The sequence below is a fragment of the Alnus glutinosa genome, chromosome 5 (genome assembly GCF_958979055.1).
Source record: "Alnus glutinosa chromosome 5, dhAlnGlut1.1, whole genome shotgun sequence".
Classification (NCBI taxonomy): domain Eukaryota; kingdom Viridiplantae; phylum Streptophyta; class Magnoliopsida; order Fagales; family Betulaceae; genus Alnus; species Alnus glutinosa.
In genome coordinates, this window is record NC_084890.1 from 32,848,232 (window position 1) to 32,870,520 (window position 22,289).

The window sequence follows — 22,289 nt, forward strand, 5'->3', positions numbered from 1 at the left end:
TCCGGCCATGAGCAATCATAAAAGGGATATGAATGAATGATGGTAAAAGAAAGTGTTTCAGATCGTATCCATTTGCTTTTCCCAGAAATATTTGAAAAACTCCTCCGGTCATGATCGATTTAATAACAAGAGCCAAAAAGCTAGGCAAGTAGTAGTTTGTTTGGGAGGATAAAAACAGTGGAGAAGGGTAAGGCGGACCGGAGAGCTCCAGGCTTTTTAAGGAAGACGACGAGAGAGAATTAATGAATGAATGGCAATGGAAGGAAGGTGCATGGTTCTGATCATCAGAAAAAGGAGGGTTAATTAATTGGTTGTAAATTAGAGGAATTGAAAGGAAAGGAAAGAGACCCTTCAATATTTCCACGGCTGCTTTCGCTTTGGATGCCTGCAGGGTCCGTATGACGACTTTTCACGCAAAACTATGGCGTTTTCTCTCTTTGATTTCCCTTTTCATTATTGCATGCAGTCTCGTCCTAAACAAAAGCTTCTAACCCACACATTTTTTTTAATCATTATGTCCCTTCCCCGGCCCTTTAATATATTGTTTATCCATCCACCTCGATCAACTTGTATATATATATATATATATATATACCACCATGCACCTTAATTAATTGGCTTCAAATTAATAATTGGATTCCCTTAAATATTCCCATGCCAGCTACCAAAATTACAATAACCTCCTCGATCGCTTAACAACTCCTAATTTGTCTCTCTTCCTCTTCCTTAATTATCTTTGTTTTTAATTAAGCAAATTCTCTATCTCTTCATTATACTTTTCATCTATCTTTAATTTTCATGGTTAATTTTGATTCAAATGAATATATAATAAATATGAGAAAATATATATGCTTCGTTTGATAAAACGTTTTCCTATTCTCTTTTGTTTTTTCTTTTTAAAATACATAAAAATATTAACAAATAAGACGATTAATGATCAAATGAGCAGATTAATTAGATTGAGTTGATTGATAATATTTTAAGTTAAAGCACAATTCATTTTAGAAGTGCATATATAAGCTAGAAAAGTCCAGTTCCATGCATGTATGCACTTTTTATTTTATTTCTTATTTGATGAAGATATCTTTTTTCGATGAATATATTTTTTATGAAGACATATATATATCATGCCGCAGACATAGAGAACAAGATTGGTGATGGGCCAATTAATACATATATTCCAGAACCTTGAGTCAAAACAAAGGACATCCAAGAAAAACTGACTATATATATAAGCATCATATATAAGATATGTTTAATTAAACAGGCCGCTAATTTTATGTTAAATTTACGGATCGTGTCAAAAAAATTTAATTATAAATGTCGAGTGTCAAGGCATAAGTATAAAATTATATATATAGGTAAACCCTTACCCGACCCATTTAATTAAACGTGTTATAACCTTCAATCCAAATCTTTTAATTTTGTGTTGAATTCGCGTGTTGCGTAGAAAATTGTCGGTGTTAATTCAAAGTATTTTGGTGACCTTTTAATATATACTTTCAATTTTTCTTTTTGGGTTTTGCCCGGGATATATAATTGCCCAAAAAAAAAAAAAATTGATTCTTGTCTTTTCCATTATACCAAAGAACATTGTCTTTTCTTCTTTCGGTGAAATTATAAACGAATATAGTAATGGGAACCGACTCTTGTCTAGTAGTTAAACAAGTGCTTCTCCTAATCATATATACAAATCAAACAGAGCCAAAAAGCAAGAATATCCTTTATAATATTTATATATATATATATATAAAATAAAAATAAAAAATAAGAAGAAAACAGTAATCCCTTTCATCCACAAAGAAAAGGGAAAGGAATCTTCAAACACATTAGTAGGTGGAGGAGGGCGGCATAATGATGAGTATTCCACAAATGAAGAAACCAAAGATCAATACTAGAATCTCATATACATATCTTCATGCATGGTTAAATGATTGGTTGGTAGGTTCTGTTTGGAAACAATAATAAGAATAAACTGTAGAGATATTTCACTATTAATGTAGTAATCCTAACTATATATATATATATATAAATGCCAAAAACACAAACCACAAAGATGGAGAAAACCCTTCTCCTTCTTTTTTTTTTTGCACTTTGTTTGCTTGCTTACCTATTCGAAATGGGATTTGGACCACTTGGAACTTCATGTTCGCTGGCATTGAAGATCTTTTCTTGCCATGGCAATGGCGGTTTACTACCTTGGAATAACCTTCCTCTCCTTCGAACATGGACGGCATTAGTCGCCGTTGATAGGGTTTTGCATGTTGAGTCGGTCTTGGACTTGCCACCGCCATGTCTTCTTGAAGTAAATTCCACACTGTTTCTCTTCAAGCCAGCTCCATCTCTAATATTGGTAACAGGTGGGAAGCTATTTTTCTTGTCAGCCATGGTGGTATCAGACATAAGTAGTAGAAAGAAGAAGAGGGACAAAGAAGTAAGATAGGGAGTTTGAACATCAGTAGCCATGCAAAATGAAATATATATTATAAAATCATCCAACAGGTCTCTTAAGTACTCAAGGGTTGGCCATGTTAAAAGCTCAGAGCTCAAGATATATGGCAAAGAGAGGTCATGTTGAGACTGATACCTTGTAGGGCTTATTATAAGAATTCAAATGAGAGAGAGAGAGAGAGAGAGAGACTTGAAAAATAGAAAAGAGGAAAGCAAGGGGTGGTGAATTGCTTTAACAATGCCTTTGAGGTGATGAGGAGATGGATTGCTTTAACATGTCTTGTGGTGGTGACAGTGGGGGGAAAAAGAAAATGTGTATGTGTCAGAGAGAGAGAGAGAGAGAGAGAGAGAGAGGTTGATCTTTGTTTGACCTTTATGACAGAGAACGCTCCCTTGAAAGCAAGCCCATAGTCCCCTGGCAGGAGGACCAAGTAGAGCCCACTCACAAAATGGTGCATAAATTTTTATACGTGGAGAAAAAAAAAATTGTAAACAATTCGGTCGTTAAAGACGAGTAGCGTTACTCTTCACATTTATTCATTTTACACCGATTAATATAACATATTTTAAGTAATTTTAAATATAAATTACTTTTTTATTTTTTTTAACTTCAAATATATCATGTCAACAACTAATATAAAATAAGTGTGATATAAAGAGTGAGTACCATTACTCTTTAGAGATATAGGATAACCTTGAACATGTGTTCATGCAGCCCACGCATCAAGCATTAAAATATCAAAAGAAACTAGTGCAGGCTTCTTGCTCAAGCTTTTCATATTTTTATATCAAATATCAGATGAAAAATCAAAAATCTATTTTCATTGGAATTGGTGATGGTATGATCATGTAAACATTGTCTACGGTTTGTGCTACAACAATAACTACAATGATTAATTGCAGTTATTATTGTAATTAAGAAGTTGCGATAAATAATAATTTATAATCATCATCATCATCATCCAAGTTTACTGTTTTTAGGTTCATTAAGCTCCTCTAATCCTCTATAACGTTAAGTTTATGAATGATCAAGTTGATGAGGCCGAAAAATAAAAGGAACCAATGGTAAAGGGCTTCTATGTTTCATTCCTTTAAAACCCAAAGGGGAATAATGGCTACTTCAAACCCAAGAGGATTTGAAGCCCAAAAATAAAAAGCCCAATCTGTCACGCTTCTAGGCCTAAAAGGTGTCGTGCTCTTTCAGATTACCATGCTACTAATTAATTGCTAGTCCGGATAAACACAAAGGTGTGTAATTGTACCCACTACAAGTAGGAACAGGAGAGCCGGTTAATTTTAAAATGAGAGGGTGATATTGTCATTTTATATTTTTTGAGATAATTTTGCCGTTCCATTTTAAAGAACCTACTCCTCTCCAGTTTATTTGAAGTGAAAAGAATCCACGTGCCTCCATGTAAGACCTTCACGTGAGCCACATATTGGTTCAATGGACCTCCAAAACCCAAATTTCATAGGGCCTACCGATGAATCCTAGCCTTATCTTCATCTAAGTGGCCAAAGCGTTAGAATATTTGCCTAGAGCCCCGCTAGGAATAAGGGCAATAAGCCACCAGAGGAGCCCAAAACTAAGAAAATGCCTGGCGATCAAACCGGCAGTTAACGTTGATTCACTTTTAGGATGCACCTCACCCCGGTGAAACGCACCACAACTAGTCCCCTCTCCCTGGAGGTTAGGTGACAGCTTCCCACCCCATAAACCTTAAAATAATGATTTTTATATGTGGGACTGATATGCATGGGTTCCACACTCCAATATATCTTGATGTGCAATTGTTGTACACATGAATTTTGTGCAAGTAATACTCTCCTAAACTTTACTAATATTCGAGAAAGTGAATATTCACCCCTTGGTTATATGACCAAAACAACCCTAAATTCCCTCAATAGAATGCCATGCCAACTGAAGGCCTCCGCAACCTTATGCCAAAGATGGTAGGAACTCCGGTCTATAAATATAAGTCGAGTTAGGTCAAAATAGAAGAATCTTAAAAACACACTAGAATGAATTCTAACATTTTTCTAAGTCAAAACCCCCGTATAAGGTATTCATCTTATTCTTATCCTTGCTCTGCCTAACTATTTTCCTTCTTAATTACTCATACCGACCTAGTCACGGGAGGTAGTTCTGCCGGAATTCTGTTGGACCTCTCTAGCTAACTGTTTTCTTTGCCTGCAGACTCCCTTCGTGCCAATAGACCCCTTATTGCTTGGCATACTTGTCTCAGGTTAGAGTAATTTATACCAAACATATCATGTACTTAATTAGCAGCAACAAACAAACTGAGCAAGAGATTCCTAACAATTAAAAAGATGGTATATGGGAAGTACAATGGACGAGTACTGTAAAGTTATTCTATTTCTTTCTCGCACTGATAACTTTGAAGCTATAGATTCTTAAATGACAATGTCTTCGATCATGCAGCAGCAGCAGCAGAAGCAATACAACGTAAAGTAGCAAGTAAGTGAAACAACAGAAAGCATGATAGTATATATATAGAAAGAAATTATTTATGAGAGTTGACAAAATCGCATTTGGTTCGGATTTCGCCTTCATGTGGACCTGTGAGGACTTGTACATTCCCAAGCTTTGCCATGGAAACCGCAAACTGGTACAAGAAGAGGGAGGGTTGGTAAGCCAATGCGCTGACAAGAGGCGCAGTCCTTGGATCAGAATACAGCTTTGCATCTGTGGATAAGAGTCCCATCTTCTTTGGAAGATTAGCGTAGTACACAGCATCAAACTTCGTTGGGGTCGTAGCATCAAGGTCAACCAAGTCCGACGCCCATCTGCATTTTCTTTTCAAGAAGTTCAAATATTTTCCATCAATGGATGGATCTGGTTTCCCTGTCCCGCTGTAGTTAAAGACCCTTTGTTGGATGGAACCACAAGAAGCCCTTCCAATGGTGTGTGCCCCTGCATAACATTTTGCACCATAAGAGTGATACTAGCTAGCTAGTACTTCCAAGTTCCAACTGGACAAAGAGAACATCAAACACTTCTCTTCAATTGTGTCGGAGTTTACACGGAATGCATATATACCAACTCCCTTTTATATATATATATATATATATATATATGAATTCAACACGAAATTAGTCGAAAAGCGAAACCACTCTTACCTTTGCCCCCTACAAAATTTTAGAAAATGCACAAACGTTTGATTTTTGTTTTTCAAATGGACCCCCCAAAATTATTTTTTACATCTATTTTTTTTTTTTTTTTCTAGTTTTGTCCCATTTTGTCCAAATATTAAAGTTCTACTGCCCTTAAATTAGCGAATTAAGGTTGAAGAGTTTGACCTATTTAATTAAATGAGTTAGGTTAGGGTTGACCTATATAGTCTTATACTGATCATGCATTAACACGGCCCAATTCCGACATATATATGACACTAATTAAGACTTGCAAATTTTGACACGACTAGTAAACATGAAATGAATCCGGTCAACCTAAAATTAGTGGATTAGGGTTGAGTGGTCTGACATGTTTATTAAATATATCGGATTAGAGTTGACCTATATATATAGTTTTATATTCATGCTTTAATACGACCCGAATCCAACACACACGAACACGAATTGCAATCCTTATATATATATATATATATATATATGGGCTATAGTTGGTTCACCTGAAAGAATAGCCAAATCAACGACATTCAACCCCTTGGACTGGAAAAACTCAATCATAGAAGTCATGTCTTCGTCACCCATTGGCACTGATTCAGCTTCTTTGGCAAAAGAAACTAGGCCATCTTTCCTTCCGTATGAGACCGCCCAATAAGGACCTCCAACAAAGACAGTCGCATCCCGAGCAGCTGCTGTCAGGATATCTGCGCAAGAGACTGTTTGCGGGCACTTCTTCTCAATCTCCGCTTTGATATCATTAATCACATCGAATCCTCTTAGTGTCTTGCTCGCTTCAGCCCTCCTTTCACTTCCCTCATGGTCTAAAAGAACAGAACCATCACATCCCTGCGTTGTATAACAACAAAATGAATGCATAAATACATATGATTGACTTCTTTTATTGAACTAAAGGAAGCTCGTTTGCATGGAGCATGATCGTCTATAATTATATGTCCGAAGCGTAGATAATTTTTTGCAGGTGATAATTCTCTACAATTCGGGTGAATAATCGCAAACGATCCTATATATATATATATATATATATATATATATATATATATATATATATATATATAGTACTGATCGTATAGAAAACATTCTCACCCTAACGGAGCAGTCATGAAAGTGCAACCTAATGAGACTGGCAGCGAGGGTGTAATCCTTTTGAAACCATTGTTTCAATTTTCTATTGATAATAGCCTCAGCATCTGGACATTTCTGTTGATAATAAGAAAATGATAGGCAGTCTTCGAAAGGCGAGGCCTCTGACAACGTATGAATCTTCAAAACATCAGAGGCCACGCCGGGGAGGGCAGAGGCTGAAATCAAGAGTCCTAGACCAAGGAGGAAATAGAGGAGTACTGAAATTGAGGAATTCATGATTTCTGTCCCAAGGAAGGAGAATTTTCGATTGTGGGGTTTTGGTAGACTTCGACAATATATATATATATATATATATATATATATATATATATAAATAACATAATAATATTGTAATTGGAAGACATGGGAATATGTTAATCATTCTGTGTAGAACTACGTGGGACGCACATCCTCAAACAAAGGTGACATGCCTGCATGTAGGGTTGACAATAATCCCATTACACATATGTTTGTTAATAAAGGAAGGTATGAAATTGACTAATATTATTTTATTGTCTTTCGTGATATTAAGTAACGTTAATAGGGATAAAAGAATAGAGGTAAATATCATAGTGTGGAAGCCGTACATATGGCATGTTAGCATATCATTTGCACCAAAATTGTTTATATATTAATGATGATACTAATAATTGTTTATCAAATCGCATGCTATTTATAAGTTAATGGATATGATCAATCTCTAATAGATCTTTCTGTACCAACAGAACATGAAAAAAAAAAAAAAAAAAAAAAAAACGGGTTGAAGAAGTATAATATGAGAACGTGCCAGGTCTCCAGCAGACATTGCCACAATATTAATGGAGATTTTGGCTTTGACAATGGAATACTGGACCGATTTCATCATAGGCTAGCTTAGACATGAACTAATTAAGCCCAAAGCTGGCCTTGGGTCATATTTATGGGTTGGGCGAGCCTAGATAGATATAGTCCAATCCAATGACAGGAGCAAGGCCATCACTGTTTCCCAGAGTACTTTCGATCTCCTTCCTCAATTGCTCTTTTTGCCATGCGAGAGACCTTGAGCTTAAGGCCATGACATGCTTAATTAACGTACAAAACTAGTCATATTCATGTCTTAGAATGGATATATATATCTGTTAGAACAGTTTTCAGTCCGGTGACATGTAGATCTTTGATTCGCTATGTTCTTCGTAATCTGCAAGGAAGAACAAACAATGCGTCAAAGGGGGGTCTCCCGATGTTCCCTCTCCGATGCCTAAGTCAGTGGGCAATTTTGAAGAGTATTGAGAGTCGAGAGTTTAGTATATTTTTAGCACATATTCAAAATATATTTTATACCTGGGGTAGCAGCCTATTTATAAGCACATAGTTCTCAACCGCATTGTTCCACCTTCATGTCATGGCTGAGTGGGACCGTTAGTGGGATGAGATAGAGGTTGAGTGGGAGAGTGGGAGAGTGGGACACTTACTCCTCATGGGATAATGTATTTATCCCATGTGTTCCAAATATAGCCTTCAAGGTGTTATAAGATTTTGTTAAGCCTTAGTTACTGAGCGGGTCAAGTTGGGCCAGCAATATCAACTGGGCCCTGGTTCAGGTATAGGCCCATTTGCCTTGGGGATGATAATTTTCCTAACAATATCCTCTTTTCTTTTCTTTTAATATGGTACTAGCTTAAATTTTTGAAATAATTAATTATTTAACATGATATCATAGCAAAGGTCTTCACTTATATATTACTGAAGGATTTTAGCCCACACTCTTTTACAAAATATAAATTAAATGATTAAATTAATTAAGTATTTCTTATTAAATTTAATTTACTTTTAAGACAACTAATAATTTAACAGATACAGTTCGTATATATTTCACACATATTTAATCTGTACTTGGAGAATAAGCGAAAATAACTATTTATTTGCATAAGATTAACAAAATCGATCTTTTAACTCCATTGGCATCTCTTTCTCTCAAAAGAATACAATAAAAGGATATGTGATAATTGTGTCACCAAGATACCGAATGCGATCACTGTATATGACCCAGCCGACATCGTCAATCAAACCCTAGCTTGAGCAGGCCGTGCGACATATGCAGCTAGCCAGCATTCAGCCTAAAGTAATTAACTTTCTCAAAGTTTGGGATTGAGGGCCAAGCATGTATTTCAATTATCTGTTCGAATTGTTAGAATATAAAATGTCATATATAAAATTTGTAAGTCTAACTAAATGTTGGGTTATTCAACTACTTCCTCAAGCAGATAGGTCTCATATGGGACTTCTCACGGGATTGAGATCCACGGCAATTTACTGTGAAATTTGTTAACAATTTAGACAACTAATATAAGAGGGCGTATATGAAATTCACCCGTCCAAATAGATGGTTAAGCAGCCCAAAATATATTTAAACAAATAAATCTTATATATTATATATACTCTCTCACATTAACTGCCGACAATTTAGACACCTAATTACTGGAGATTTCGATCTCAACTGAAACCCAAAGAAATAGTCGAACCAGAGTAGTGATCATGCATGCAAGACGTACATGGGAAACAAAAAGGAGAGTTGGTGCATGTGGGGATGCATCATGATCTAGTCCAACGAATGAGACAAAAGAACTTAAACATGACATGTACCAATTATGCAGATTCGATCAATTACTGACATTGAAAGATTTATGTACAAGAACATATGTAGTGCAAATCACACTACCTTTTTCCAATCAGGAAAAAATGTGATTTAAACTAGCTAGTCCACCCCCCACAAGCTAAGTCATATGCGAATCATCAAAACTGGACTCAAGCTTGGACCCTAGCCTATATATGAAACAGACAGCTGAGGAAAACCGTATGTATGGCCCGTCGATCATGATCATCGATATTGCTCTAGAGGCCACGGGATGCATTCGAGTTGGTGAGAGTTGAATAAAGCAGCCGGTGGTTGTTTCTGACCTCTTCAATTCCAACTATGGTTTCACCTTTCACGTATAAGGACCAACCCATTTATTAGCTCAACTTCACGTCACTTTTACATCAATAATAAGAATAAAATAAATAAATAAATAAGGGATGATTTTATGCTACACAATACAGGAAGAAATAGGGGATCCTCTTCGTTTCATTTAATGAAATGCATGCTATCGATTTCAAATGAAAAGTCGAGATTTAAAGTTAGTACATCGAACGGTGTATATGAAGTTAATGTTGACACGTATTTTAAAAATTTAAATAATATGAAATCATGTGCACAGTTAAATATATCAACATCAAGTTTAAATCCTAACCATAAAATGGAGAGAATCCTGTATATGGGAGAACCTAATTTACCATTGGCATCCAAATGATGTTTAATAACTAAAAAGCTTTATCAATGACTAATATTGAGCTTGCACAACAATATTTCTATTTTTTCTCTTTCAAAATAGATATATGATATATATATATATATATCATCCAAATGGTGTTTTTAACTAAAAAACCCAGTAATTTTCACATGTTCAATGGACACATGTCATTTTTATAGATTGGGTTGGAGAAACTTCTTTCAACCTAGTTTGGAGGAAAACTCTATCCAATTTATAAAGCTCCTTGTAACACCCTCGCCTTAAGGCCCGGGCTTAATTTGTAAATTGTCTCAAAGTGACACATGTCACATTGTGATTGGTGCTTAACGGCAATAACCTATTTGTTTTTAATTTGCTTATCTCATAGAGTATTTAATCACTTTTTAAGACCCATGGAAGATATGCATGGAACTATTTGTCAAAACCTTAAGTCACAGGACCAATTTTGCATTTATCCCTAAATAAAATTCAAACTTTTTAGGATTTTTATAAAATATAGTTTAAAATAAAATAATATATGTGGATAGAAAGAATGTGGTTTTGATTATCTTACAAAAAAAAAAAAAAATTATTTAATATTGTGACACATGATAGATCTCACACGCTTCATACCCGAAACTTCTGATTTGATTATACATAAATTACATTAGATTACTTTAGTTCTGTTAAATCAATTATAGGGGTACGGTAGTAATTTTTGCTCGTGTGTTGAGTTTATGTAGTGTTGAGTCATGATCTAAGACTAAAATGTCAATTTTAACCCAATTTATTTAGTTAAATGGATCAAAATCTTCCGCCTAACGCGCTAATTTGTATTGATTGAATGTGTATGAAATTGTAGCCCTAATATAATACATGAAAAATACTACCTCAAATTTTATATCCCCAATGCTACCAAACTTGTAAGTGACCTATCACCTCATCCAGAAAGCTGCCCATACAAGAATTAAAGTCAGGATTGTGGGCAGCACAGAATTCAGATAGACTGTGCTGAATTGATGTTGAAATCTAATTTCTCTTCTAAAAAAAAAAAAAAAAAAAACACTTTTTCCCCTCAAAAAGACTTAATTAATTTACATTGAGCTATTTGGGTCAAATTGTGGAGGAATTTTCGAAGTGGGTGAACGTCCAAGAGTCTTTAAAGTATCGTCATCTTTGTCACATTCTCTCTTGGACACAGCATCCACTGTTTAATTCATCGTATTATAATTGTCAAAGTCTAACCAATATTCCTCGATCATCTCCACGTCTTACATTAAACTAATTAATTCTTCCTAAGATTCTTGGTTGATAGCTTGTTATTATATATTAATTAGTAATAATGTATTCAAATAGATAATAAATATTCTTTGGATAATCATATGAGCAATCTACGATCGATATCATTCAACAAGTTAATTTTGTAGGGATGTGTTACTGTGTCACGGGCAGAACCTGTCCATATACATACATACATACATATATATATATATATATATATATATATATATATATATATATATAAAACGTTAAACGTTTGTCATTTTGTCATCATATATAAAGTGTGAACCTATTATCCTTGACTTTGACTAAGGAATCTCAACACATCTTCGAGCAGACAGTGTTCAGAGAAGAGATCAAGAATTTTAATGGAAAATCAATGGTTATTGTGAAAGGGAATTGTCATTTCCAAAAAAGCAAGTTATGTTAATTCCAGAGCACATGCATGCATTAATGACTAATTGATCATTGTGCATGCTTGAAAATTGCTTTGATCATATTAACATGTTTTGCTTTTTCAGAGAGATCCTGAAATTGCAAAAGAAGGGATCGATCGATATATATATATTGACATGCAAGGGTTAGAAAAAAGAGAGGAAAAAAAATTGTTAAGCCGGTAATTTTTTACATGATTCGTGAAGTTGACATGATCTTAATACAAAATTAGTGGGTTATGGCCAAATGATTTAACCCGTTTAATTAAATAGGTCGTATTTATATAGTCTTATACTTATACTTCGATACGATCTAAACCCAACACATAAATACGAATTGTTACCTATAAGAAACTGGTATAACTTATAATCAGTAAGTATCAAAAATATATATATGTGTGTAGCTATAAAATGGGGCTTAGTCGTCCAGATCAATTGCGGTTGAGAGTATGTTTTAGGTATAACAGATAAGAGAGGGATAAAGGGGTTCAATTATTGTTGGCAACCTGGCACTTGGCAGCTAAGTAGACTCATTAAGTTTTAATTAAGTTATATTTCAAGGAAGAAAGCATCAATCTGTAAATGCTTTGAGCACCTTTTAGAGTTGGGAAGAAGAATAAGAGGTTGTTTAACAACTAGTTAAATCCAACCAGATTAGTGATACCTTTATGATGATGAACAGATCCTGATCATCGATCACCTTCTAATTTTAAACCTGTCAAGAGGAGGAAACATGAACAAATTTGTCAGGTATCGCCTTAAAACATCAAAGTATTAATATATTTATCCAAGTGATCAAAAAAAAAGTTCCTTCTATATATATAAGAACTTGTGTCCTTATAATTATACAACTTTTAGTCAATTATATTAGCACAAGGGTTAACCATGGTCGTTTATTTAGGACCTTTAGGGGCTACTTACTGGTGTAAATTGATTATGAAATGTTTCATGGGATGTCAATTTCTTTGATTTAATTTAAAAAAATCAATCAAAGAATCTGTCTAATCTCAAACAAAGATAATCTTTTAATAACCATGAAAATGACACCAATATTTTATATTTTACCCTAGTGCCGATAAAAATTTTATTGTTTCATTTTCAGCATGGTACAATAGTCAAAATTTAGCAGTAGAAAGGGCCTTTTTACTGGAGGAGAGTACTGTTGATGATGTTGTTTATTTTTCTACCCTCTTGCAACAAAACCCTGCAAAGTATTCTTTTTTTCCTAATGAAAACAGGATTTGATCTCAAATTTTTAGTATGTGAAAAGATTTTATAACTAGTTGAAAGTTGGCACCATATCAGAGAAGAAGATACTTTAAACTTCCAAGAACTTTTTTTTTTTAATTTTTTCCCGAAAATCATGTGATTGACTAATTAATAATTTCCTGATAAGATCAAATTTTCTGGCAAAGATAAGATCTATCTCGTGGGTCAAGGCTACAAACATTACATAAAACCTGCCAAATACTAGAATTAAGAAATGCTCGACGACTTCTCTCCACATAATCGGTTGAAGTGGGTTGGATTTGCTTGCACAAAGCAAAGGAATAGGGTATAAGAAACATTTGTATAAGTTAGTCAGTTAATTAATAGCAGAAAATTTAATAATTGAGTGGGCAATTAAAACAGAAAGAAAGGCATTTGGAGTAGGCAACAGGCCAGGGTTTGCATGCAACCAATCAAACAGTGGAAGAGGCCACAAAAAAACACAAGGATTTGGTAGCTTAACCCAATAATATTCCCATTTTTCCTTTTTTCTAAGCTATAGCATAATATTTCCTTTCTTCGCAAAGGTGGTAAGTAGGAAGGTTTTGTGCATACGTCGGGAATGACAAGGGCTTGTGGGGGACTGCATTGACTTTGTAAAGCTTCAAAGTACAATTTCTAAACGAAAAAGAAAAAAGGAGGGGATTATGGAAATTCAACCGCTCACTTTCTTATTTATGGTCTTTCATTTTTAGCTAACACACTATAACAAGCAAACCCACGACTATCATCCCTGTCGGTCACCCAACCACTGTATCTTCCTCCACCATGTAACCCCATATCTCCATTATATATTTTCATGTTCTTCCTGTGACCCATTTTGACCTTCTCTCTCTCTCTCTCTCTATCTCTGTGTAAATGGCAGAGTAGAAGTTGTGCGCTCATTAACGTCAACTGTGTTGCAGTAGACAGACTGACAGACTTTAATGCAGCCATCAATCTTCTTCCACAGTTCAATAAACATGATACTGCCCGATGCATTCCCTCAAAAGGATACCTTCTTCGTTCAAACCACGTGTTTTCTCTCAACCCAAACACCAGCAAGCCAATCCTACCACCGCCAACTTCACCAGTAGAAACAGAGAGGCGAGAGCGGTCTTTAATGCCTACAAACCAAATTCATTAATCTCTCCCGCTTATGCAAAAGGTCAACTCAAAACAAGTTGGTTTAAATTCCTCCAAACTTGTGTGTAGTTGTAAGCTAGCCATTTTCTCTCTCGATCTCAAACTTCATAGAAATGACTAGTTTAGTACGATGTTTATCAGTTCTCAGTGTTGTTTTCATGTGCTTTTCATCTGAGTTTGTCTTGTGCGAGGACAAGCTTGATAGTAGCTCAACTTTTGCTGTGCTTCTGGAGGTAAAGAAATCATTTGTGGAGGACCCAGAAGAAGTTTTGCATGATTGGTCTGAAAACAACCCGAATGTTTGTACTTGGAGAGGGGTCTCTTGTGGTTTAGACTCGGTTGATGGCTCAGTGGAAGTGGTGAGTCTCAACCTTTCTGACTCGTCACTCGCCGGGTCAATATCACCTTCACTCAGTCGTTTGCAAAACCTGCTCCACCTTGATATTTCTTCTAACCGCCTCTCGGGTCCCATTCCACCTGACCTCTCCAACCTTTCTTCCCTCGAGTCATTGCTTCTTTTCTCTAACCAACTCACTGGTCCTATCCCGACTCAGCTCGGCTCACTCACGAGTGTCCGAGTCATGCGACTCGGAGACAATGGACTCACCGGCCCGATTCCCTCCTCATTTGGCAATCTTGTCAATTTAGTCACTCTTGGCTTGGCCTCATGCAGTCTCACCGGTCCAATACCTGCGGAACTCGGACAACTCGGGCTCCTCGACAGTTTGATTCTCCAACAAAATCAACTCGAAGGTCCGATTCCAGCCGAGCTGGGAAACTGCTCGAGCCTCACAGTCTTTACTGTTGCTCTCAACAGGCTCAACGGATCAATCCCAGGGGATTTGGGTCGGCTCAAGAATCTCCAAATTCTTAACCTGGCCAACAATAGTCTCTCGGGTGAGATACCGAGCGAACTCGGTGAACTGAGTCAACTTGTGTACATGAATTTCATGGGGAACCAGCTTGAGGGTCCAATTCCAACGTCTTTAGCTCAATTGGGTAGCCTTCAAAACCTCGATTTGTCGATGAACAAGCTCAGTGGAGGTATTCCGGAGGAATTAGGCAACATGGGGGAGCTGGTTTACTTGGTTTTGTCGGACAACATTCTGTCTGGTGTCATACCAAGAAACATATGTTCCAACACAACCAATTTGGAGCACTTGATGCTAGCCGAGACTCAAATTTTCGGTGAAATTCCTGTAGAATTGAGCCACTGTCAATCATTAAAACAACTTGATTTGTCCAACAACACGCTCAATGGGTCTATTCCGGTTCAGCTATACGGGCTGCTTGGGCTCACTGATCTCTTGCTCCACAACAACAGCTTAGTGGGTTCAATTTCTCCATTCGTCGGGAACCTCAGTAATCTACAGACACTTGCAATTTACCATAACGACTTGAACGGCACTCTGCCAAAAGAGGTTGGTATGCTCGGGAAGCTTGAAATTTTGTATCTTTATGATAACCAGCTATCTGGGGAGATCCCTTTGGAGATTGGCAATTGTTCGAGCTTGCAAATGATTGATTTTTTCGGAAACCATTTCAGTGGGGAGATTCCCATTACTATTGGAAGGCTAAAGCAGCTGAATTTTCTTCATCTAAGGCAGAATGAACTCGTGGGTGAAATTCCCGCCACGTTGGGTAACTGTCATCAACTGACTATTCTGGACTTGGCAGACAACAATCTTTCTGGTGGCATTGCTTTGACGTTTGGATTCCTGCGAGCTTTGGAACAGCTCATGCTTTACAACAATTCACTTGAAGGTAATCTCCCTGATACGCTGATTAATGTAGCAAACCTGACCAGAGTGAATCTGTCGAAAAACAGATTTAATGGTAGCATTGGTGCATTGTGTAGCTCTAGTTCTCTTCTTTCGTTTGATGTCACAAATAATGCATTTGACCATGAGATTCCTCCCCAACTGGGAAACTCACCTTTTCTTGAGAGGCTAAGATTAGGGAACAACCAATTCACTGGGAAAATCCCATGGACTTTGGGAAACATCCATGAACTATCATTGTTGGATCTCTCCCGCAATTCACTCACTGGAGGAATGCCAGCTGAGCTTTCATTGTGCAAGAAACTCGCCCATATTGATCTAAACAATAACCTTCTTTCCGGACCAATACCGCCATGGCTCGGAAGTTTACCGCAGTTGGGAGAGCTGAAACTCTCCTCCAATTTGTTTGTTGGGCCTCTTCCTGGAGAATTATTCAATTGTTCTAAGCTGCTAGTGCTTTCTCTGAATGACAATTCGCTTAATGGAACTTTTCCTTCTGAAATTGGTAACCTGGCATCACTTAATGTCCTCAACCTCAACAACAACCAGTTTTCTGGACCAATCCCTCCTGCAGTAGGTAAGCTAGGCGACCTGTATGAGCTTCGGCTTTCACGAAACAGCCTTAATGGTGAAATTCCTACTGAGCTTGCTCAGCTCCAGAATCTTCAAAGCATTCTGGACCTCAGTTACAACAATCTCACTGGTCAAATCCCACCTTCAATTGCAACACTGTCCAAACTCGTAGCACTTGATCTTTCTCACAATCAGCTCGTCGGAGAAGTCCCTCCCCAAGTTGGGGAGATGCGCAGCTTGGGAAAGCTCAATCTCTCTTATAACAATCTTCAAGGTAAATTGGACAAGCAGTTAATCTCACACTGGCCAGCCGAGGCATTCGAAGGAAATACACGCCTTTGTGGAAGCTCTCTCGGTCACTGCCATGGTGGCGTATCCGGCAACCAGCAGTCAGGCTTAAGTGAAGCATCAGTGGTGGTCATTTCTGCAATATCGACTCTAGCTGCAATTGTTCTGCTGGTTCTTGGGGTTACCCTCCTTTTAAAACACAAACGAGAATTCCGAAAAGCCAGTGAAGTGAACTGTGCATACTCATCAAGCTCTTCCCAAGCACAGAGAAGACTACTCTTTCCAAATGGTGCTGCAAAGCGAGATTTCAAATGGGAAGACATTATGGAAGCTACAAACCATCTAAGCGATGAGTTCATAATTGGCTCAGGAGGTTCTGGAAAGGTTTACAAAGCTGAATTGCCCTCAGGAGAAACGGTGGCAGTTAAGAAGATATTGTGGAAAGAAGATCTTCTACTGAATAAGAGTTTCACGAGAGAGATTAAGACGCTTGGGAGGATAAGGCACAGGCATCTGGTGAAACTGATGGGTTACTGCAGCAACAGAAGGGCAGGTTTGAATCTGTTGGTATATGATTACATGGTGAATGGTAGCGTTTGGGATTGGCTGCATGGACAACCGCTAAGTAGCAAAAAGAAAACAAGCCTAGATTGGGAGGCAAGGTTGAAGATTGCAGTGGGGCTAGCTCAAGGAGTGGAGTACCTCCACCATGATTGTGTACCAAAGATCGTTCACAGGGACATTAAATCAAGCAATGTGTTGCTAGATTCGAATATGGAGGCGCATTTAGGGGATTTTGGGCTCGCAAAAGTGCTCACCGAGGATTATGATTCTAACACGGAATCAAATACGTGGTTTGCTGGGTCCTATGGCTACATAGCACCAGGTATAAATCTCCTATATTTTTCTTTATCCTTGATTTTAAGAGTACTTGTGATGATTCTGACAAACATTACATTTGCCATGTTTTCTCAGAGTACGCATATTCATTGAAGGCAACAGAAAAGAGTGACGTTTACAGCATGGGCATTGTGCTAATGGAGCTTGTTAGTGGAAGAATGCCAACGGCTTTTGGTGTGGAGATGGACATGGTGAGATGGGTTGAGACACATATTGAAATGGAGGGTTCTGACCGCGAGGAGTTGATCGATCCTGCTTTGAAACCTCTCTTACAGGGTGAAGAATCTGCAGCCTTTCAAGTGCTTGAAATAGCCCTCCAGTGCACAAAAACTACCCCGCAAGAAAGGCCAGCTTCCCGTCAAGCATGCGATCTCCTCGTACATGTATTTAACAATAGGATGGTGGACTTTGGAAAGATGAATATGGATCCTTATGCATAATTTAATCATGTTTGAGAAGATTGAAGTCCACCATTATAAGAATAAAGACGCAGCCTAGCTGTTGGAACAAGCTTTTAATTATTTTGTAGATTTTTGCTAACTTTGCGTACAACAGATTAACTACTAGCATCAGTTGAACGTGCAGACATATGTAACTCCTTTCTTGTGAGCATTTTGGAGACTGGTGTCCCGAGCATGAAGGCTGTTCTACCACTGCAGCTCATCTCTGTCCTATGCCTACTTAAATACATAATTACCGTTTTATTTCTAAAACTAAAAAATTATCTAAAGCATTTAAAATTTATGAAAAGCATGACCTCCCTTGTGTGAAATCATAAGACTTTGCTTCAAAAATGTTCTTGCTAGAAAGAGTACAGGTCAACCAATCTCCATTTATTGAGGGACATATTGTATTAGCCAGTTTACATCGTGAAAGAACCTCAAAGATTTTGTTTAGCAAAAAGTAGATAGAGTTGGAAGAGTTCTATCAGCCTTACAAACAGAGCAACATTAATTGAAAAGCAAACAAGCATCTCCAACTTGAAGGCCACACTTTCTAAGAAGAACAAGACTGCCTTGTCTGAAGATGCCATGAAACATGGAGATGGAAACTATTCATCGTCTTCATCTGCAATTGATAGCAAAATTACAAAATAAATAGAGTTAAAAGAAGTGGAAAAAAGGGTGCTACAGACACAATTACAAACACTGCTCTCATCCTTTTTATAGTGAACTAAAAGACTTTATAACTCAAATTAGTTAGCTCATAAAATGTCCAGAAGAAGAAAAATCTCCCCTGTGAAAACAAATACTAGTTGAATTTCTAATTAATTCAAACATTCAGGTTTATAAAGTGGTAAACTTCCACAGAGATGGTTCCAGTGAACAGCTTGCTTTTAGCCGACTAAGAAATGAAAGCATTAAATTCACTGAAGAACAATACATTTAATCTGTGTCATTCAATTCCAAATAACAACCAAAAAGAAAAGGTATCAGGACAAATCCAAACATGACTGCATTAAAGGATAGAGTGAATTTTTTTGATAAGTAATAAACTGGTTTTATTAAAAGCGTAAGGTGCCCTTAAGTACACCGAAAGTATATAAGAGAAAGCTCTTAACTAGAAAGCGAAAAAGAAACGGCCCAAAAAAAGAAAAAAACCCAACAAACCCTCAAAACCACAAGCCCTCAAACCCAAACCCTCAAGAAGCACACCCCACTAGAGGACGCACTTGTATCACCAAATTCAAAATCTCCCTCCAAAGAAAGTCCTCTTCAATAGCATCCATAATCGCCAAGGACGAATCCTTGTTCACCCTGAAATCATCACCCTTTTCAACAAAAGGAGTGGCCGGAGTCGATGAAGACACAGCCGTCTCTAAAAGCGAGGTATGAGTGAATTGAGGATAGAATTACAGATCCTATCCTCAAGAACATAAGACCCTTACCTTTGGTTAAATAGCCCACACACCATTTCCATAACTTTAGGAAAATCAATCATTAACCTGTCCTTCCAACAGGACAAGCTGAGCAAAACGATTGAAACAGTACATTTGTGCTCAAGGTTAGATAGCAGAACTTTCCAAATATCCTCATTATTATTATTATTATTGTAATATTTCTTTTTTAGTATTTTCATTCCTTCATCGAACCAAGTTAACCCTATTTCAAATACTTGGAGTAAATCCATATCTAACCAATATAACGTCTTTGTAATTTCTTTTTCTTTTTTATTTTTTTTTATAAGTAACATCTTTGTTAAATTTTGACTCCATCATTTAGCTTCACAAGACAAATTCATGACCAAGCCTCTTAATTTGAAGAGCAATTACTTTGGCCCAAAACTTTCTCTCCTAATGGTCCCATGAAACTTGAAATTTTTAGCACTCAAATCACACTCCCCCTTTTCAAAAGAAAATTTATTTCTTTTACTTTCTACAAGTAAAACAGTGGCCTTACCTGAATGGGGTGCACAACAGCACACTTGTTGTCCTGTCAAGTATCACACCTTTTTTTCTTCACTGAAGATCTAAATGGGCGAAATTTTTTATATTAATGGCCCTATCCAAGCCTACTCAAGCCTATTTGTTCTAAATTTTAATGTTCACTTGGTCCAATAATCAACATTCAAAATTTTTATTGCTAACACCTAAAATTTCTAATAGGGTCAATTAAATCTATTTTTAGGACCATGTGGCACTATTTCACAAATCCACCTTAAATGGGCTAAAAGTCCATTTTATTAAGCCCATTACCAAATCCTCACCCAATTATAGGCCTCGGCCCAAAAATTTGATCCCTAATTATCAGGTAATCACGAGCTGGGGTATCACATTGCCACTCTTGATTCTAATCGATACAACAGGGGGAGAATAAATAAAGTTGCATGATATTTCGAACGTCGATCTCCATTGTTTAGGAATGGTAAGTGCCTTAGAAACCTAGTTGTATGACCCGCTGCTCAGGGATGACATGACCTCGCCCCTCCACCCCTTACTCATGGAAGTAGCCAAGTAGGCAAAGCCATTTGTTCCAAGGTCTATAAAAGCAGATATAAACAATTATCTATGGTATCTTTCAGCCTAAAACAAAAATTAACAGCACACACTGCACATACTCTATTGATCACAGTAAAAGAAGTTGAATCTTTAACAAAATACGAGACCCACCACCACTAACACCAAGAGGAGATTTTGGAGTTACCCAAAAATAGATGTCTTTGAAGATTAATTCAAAATACTGGTGGGCAGAACCAAAGTGAAAATGTAACTGCAAATGCAGGTCTGCATTAACCTTATTATCACAATAGATAAAACACCTAAAGCTCTACTCTAACAAATCTGAAACACAAACAAGAAGTTATCATCTACAACAAACCAAAACTGTCAAAAAATTCCTAGCACTAAATATTCTGTTGTATTTATTACCGGACCTTCATAAATAAAAGTCATTACCAAATTGCACTTACGACCAAGAAACAACACTTAGTGGCTGAAACAAAGCCTCCGCCCCTCCCCCCGCCCCCCGGAAAGAAAACACCTATATCTGATGTAAACGAACTATGCATCCAGTGCGCCCTTTCCCATCCCAACCAAAAGTACTTTGCTATCAAGTTGATTATTTCTTAGTGCTAGTAAATTTCCAATATTTTTGCCACAGTAGCCAAGACACTATTTGGGATGCGAAAATATTGGCAATTTGGTTTGAGAACACGCAAAGGCAATTCGATTCCGTGATGTAAGCGTGTAGAATGATTGGAATTTTAGATACCCACATGACTCGGAATTTCAAAGTGCAAATTAACTACACGAAACAAGCATTACTCTGACCCAGATGAAATGAATCGAAACGCGCAAACCCAATAAAGATAGAAAAAGAAAGAATACCGAAGTAGCGGCGCTCGTTGGCGGCCTTGGCTTTGGCGAGCATCTTGTCCAGGTCCTCCGAGAGCTGAGCGTCCCATTTGACGAGCTGGTTCACGAACACGACCCCGAGTCCCATCCCCAGCACGTGCTCCCACGGATCTAACACACACATCAATCAAAATGTTTATTTGTTTGTCTAGATGGATAGATGGATGAGTAAAAGAGAAAATGAAACGAATTGGGAAAGTCAAAAGGAGACTTACGGCGCATGTAGGGGAGCTTTCGGAGGGCGTTGGAGTACATCTGGGTTCCCAATCCCAGCAGGGCTCCGATCATCGTAGCGCTCCACGCCATTTCTTTCTCTCTCCTCTCTCTCTCTCTCTCTCTCTACAAACACCCACACTCGGCTCACCGCCTGAATCTGCAGTGTAGCGATTATCGATTGCCCTTGTGATTCCGCCACGTCCGCACCATATTTGGACTTCGACCCGGACCCATCATAAAAACCCATTTAATGTTCTCCTCTTATCGAAGGTTTTTTCCTTTCTTTATTCTCCAAAACAATTCGTATTTGGGAAGGTTTACAATTCGTGTCGGCATATCCGATTCATGTTGGGTTAACTTGCAATTTATCTTAACACGACCTATATAACTTGTTTTATTGGTAAATTGTGTTGGGTTGACCCGACCTACATAATTCATTTAATAATTAATTCTTATTAAATTGACCTAAATACAACTTGTTTCACCAATTTCAACTTCTATAAGGATTTAAATGCTG

At 37.2% G+C, this 22,289-nt stretch overlaps 3 protein-coding genes across 3 annotated transcripts; 1 reads left to right on the plus strand and 2 right to left on the minus strand.

Moving 5' to 3' along the window:
* Nucleotides 1-4,808: 4,808 nt before the first annotated feature.
* Nucleotides 4,809-7,020, minus strand: LOC133867891 (peroxidase 7-like). Its single transcript, XM_062304660.1, has 3 exons — nt 6,706-7,020; nt 6,105-6,447; nt 4,809-5,386 (listed from the first exon to the last, which is right to left on the minus strand). The coding sequence occupies exons 1-3, from the start codon at nt 6,979-6,981 to the stop codon at nt 4,977-4,979; spliced, it is 1,029 nt and encodes a 342-aa protein (XP_062160644.1). The 5' UTR covers nt 6,982-7,020; the 3' UTR covers nt 4,809-4,976.
* Nucleotides 7,021-13,731: 6,711 nt separating this feature from the next.
* On the plus strand, nt 13,732-18,243 carry LOC133868113 (LRR receptor-like serine/threonine-protein kinase GSO1). Its single transcript, XM_062304935.1, has 2 exons — nt 13,732-17,689; nt 17,779-18,243. The coding sequence occupies exons 1-2, from the start codon at nt 14,275-14,277 to the stop codon at nt 18,141-18,143; spliced, it is 3,780 nt and encodes a 1,259-aa protein (XP_062160919.1). The 5' UTR covers nt 13,732-14,274; the 3' UTR covers nt 18,144-18,243.
* Nucleotides 18,244-18,515: 272 nt separating this feature from the next.
* Nucleotides 18,516-22,070, minus strand: LOC133868115 (uncharacterized). The gene is made up of 3 exons (XM_062304936.1): nt 21,772-22,070; nt 21,530-21,667; nt 18,516-18,771 (listed from the first exon to the last, which is right to left on the minus strand). Exons 1-3 carry the CDS (start codon nt 21,860-21,862, stop codon nt 18,755-18,757), a joined length of 246 nt encoding a protein of 81 aa, XP_062160920.1. The 5' UTR covers nt 21,863-22,070; the 3' UTR covers nt 18,516-18,754.
* Nucleotides 22,071-22,289: the final 219 nt, after the last annotated feature.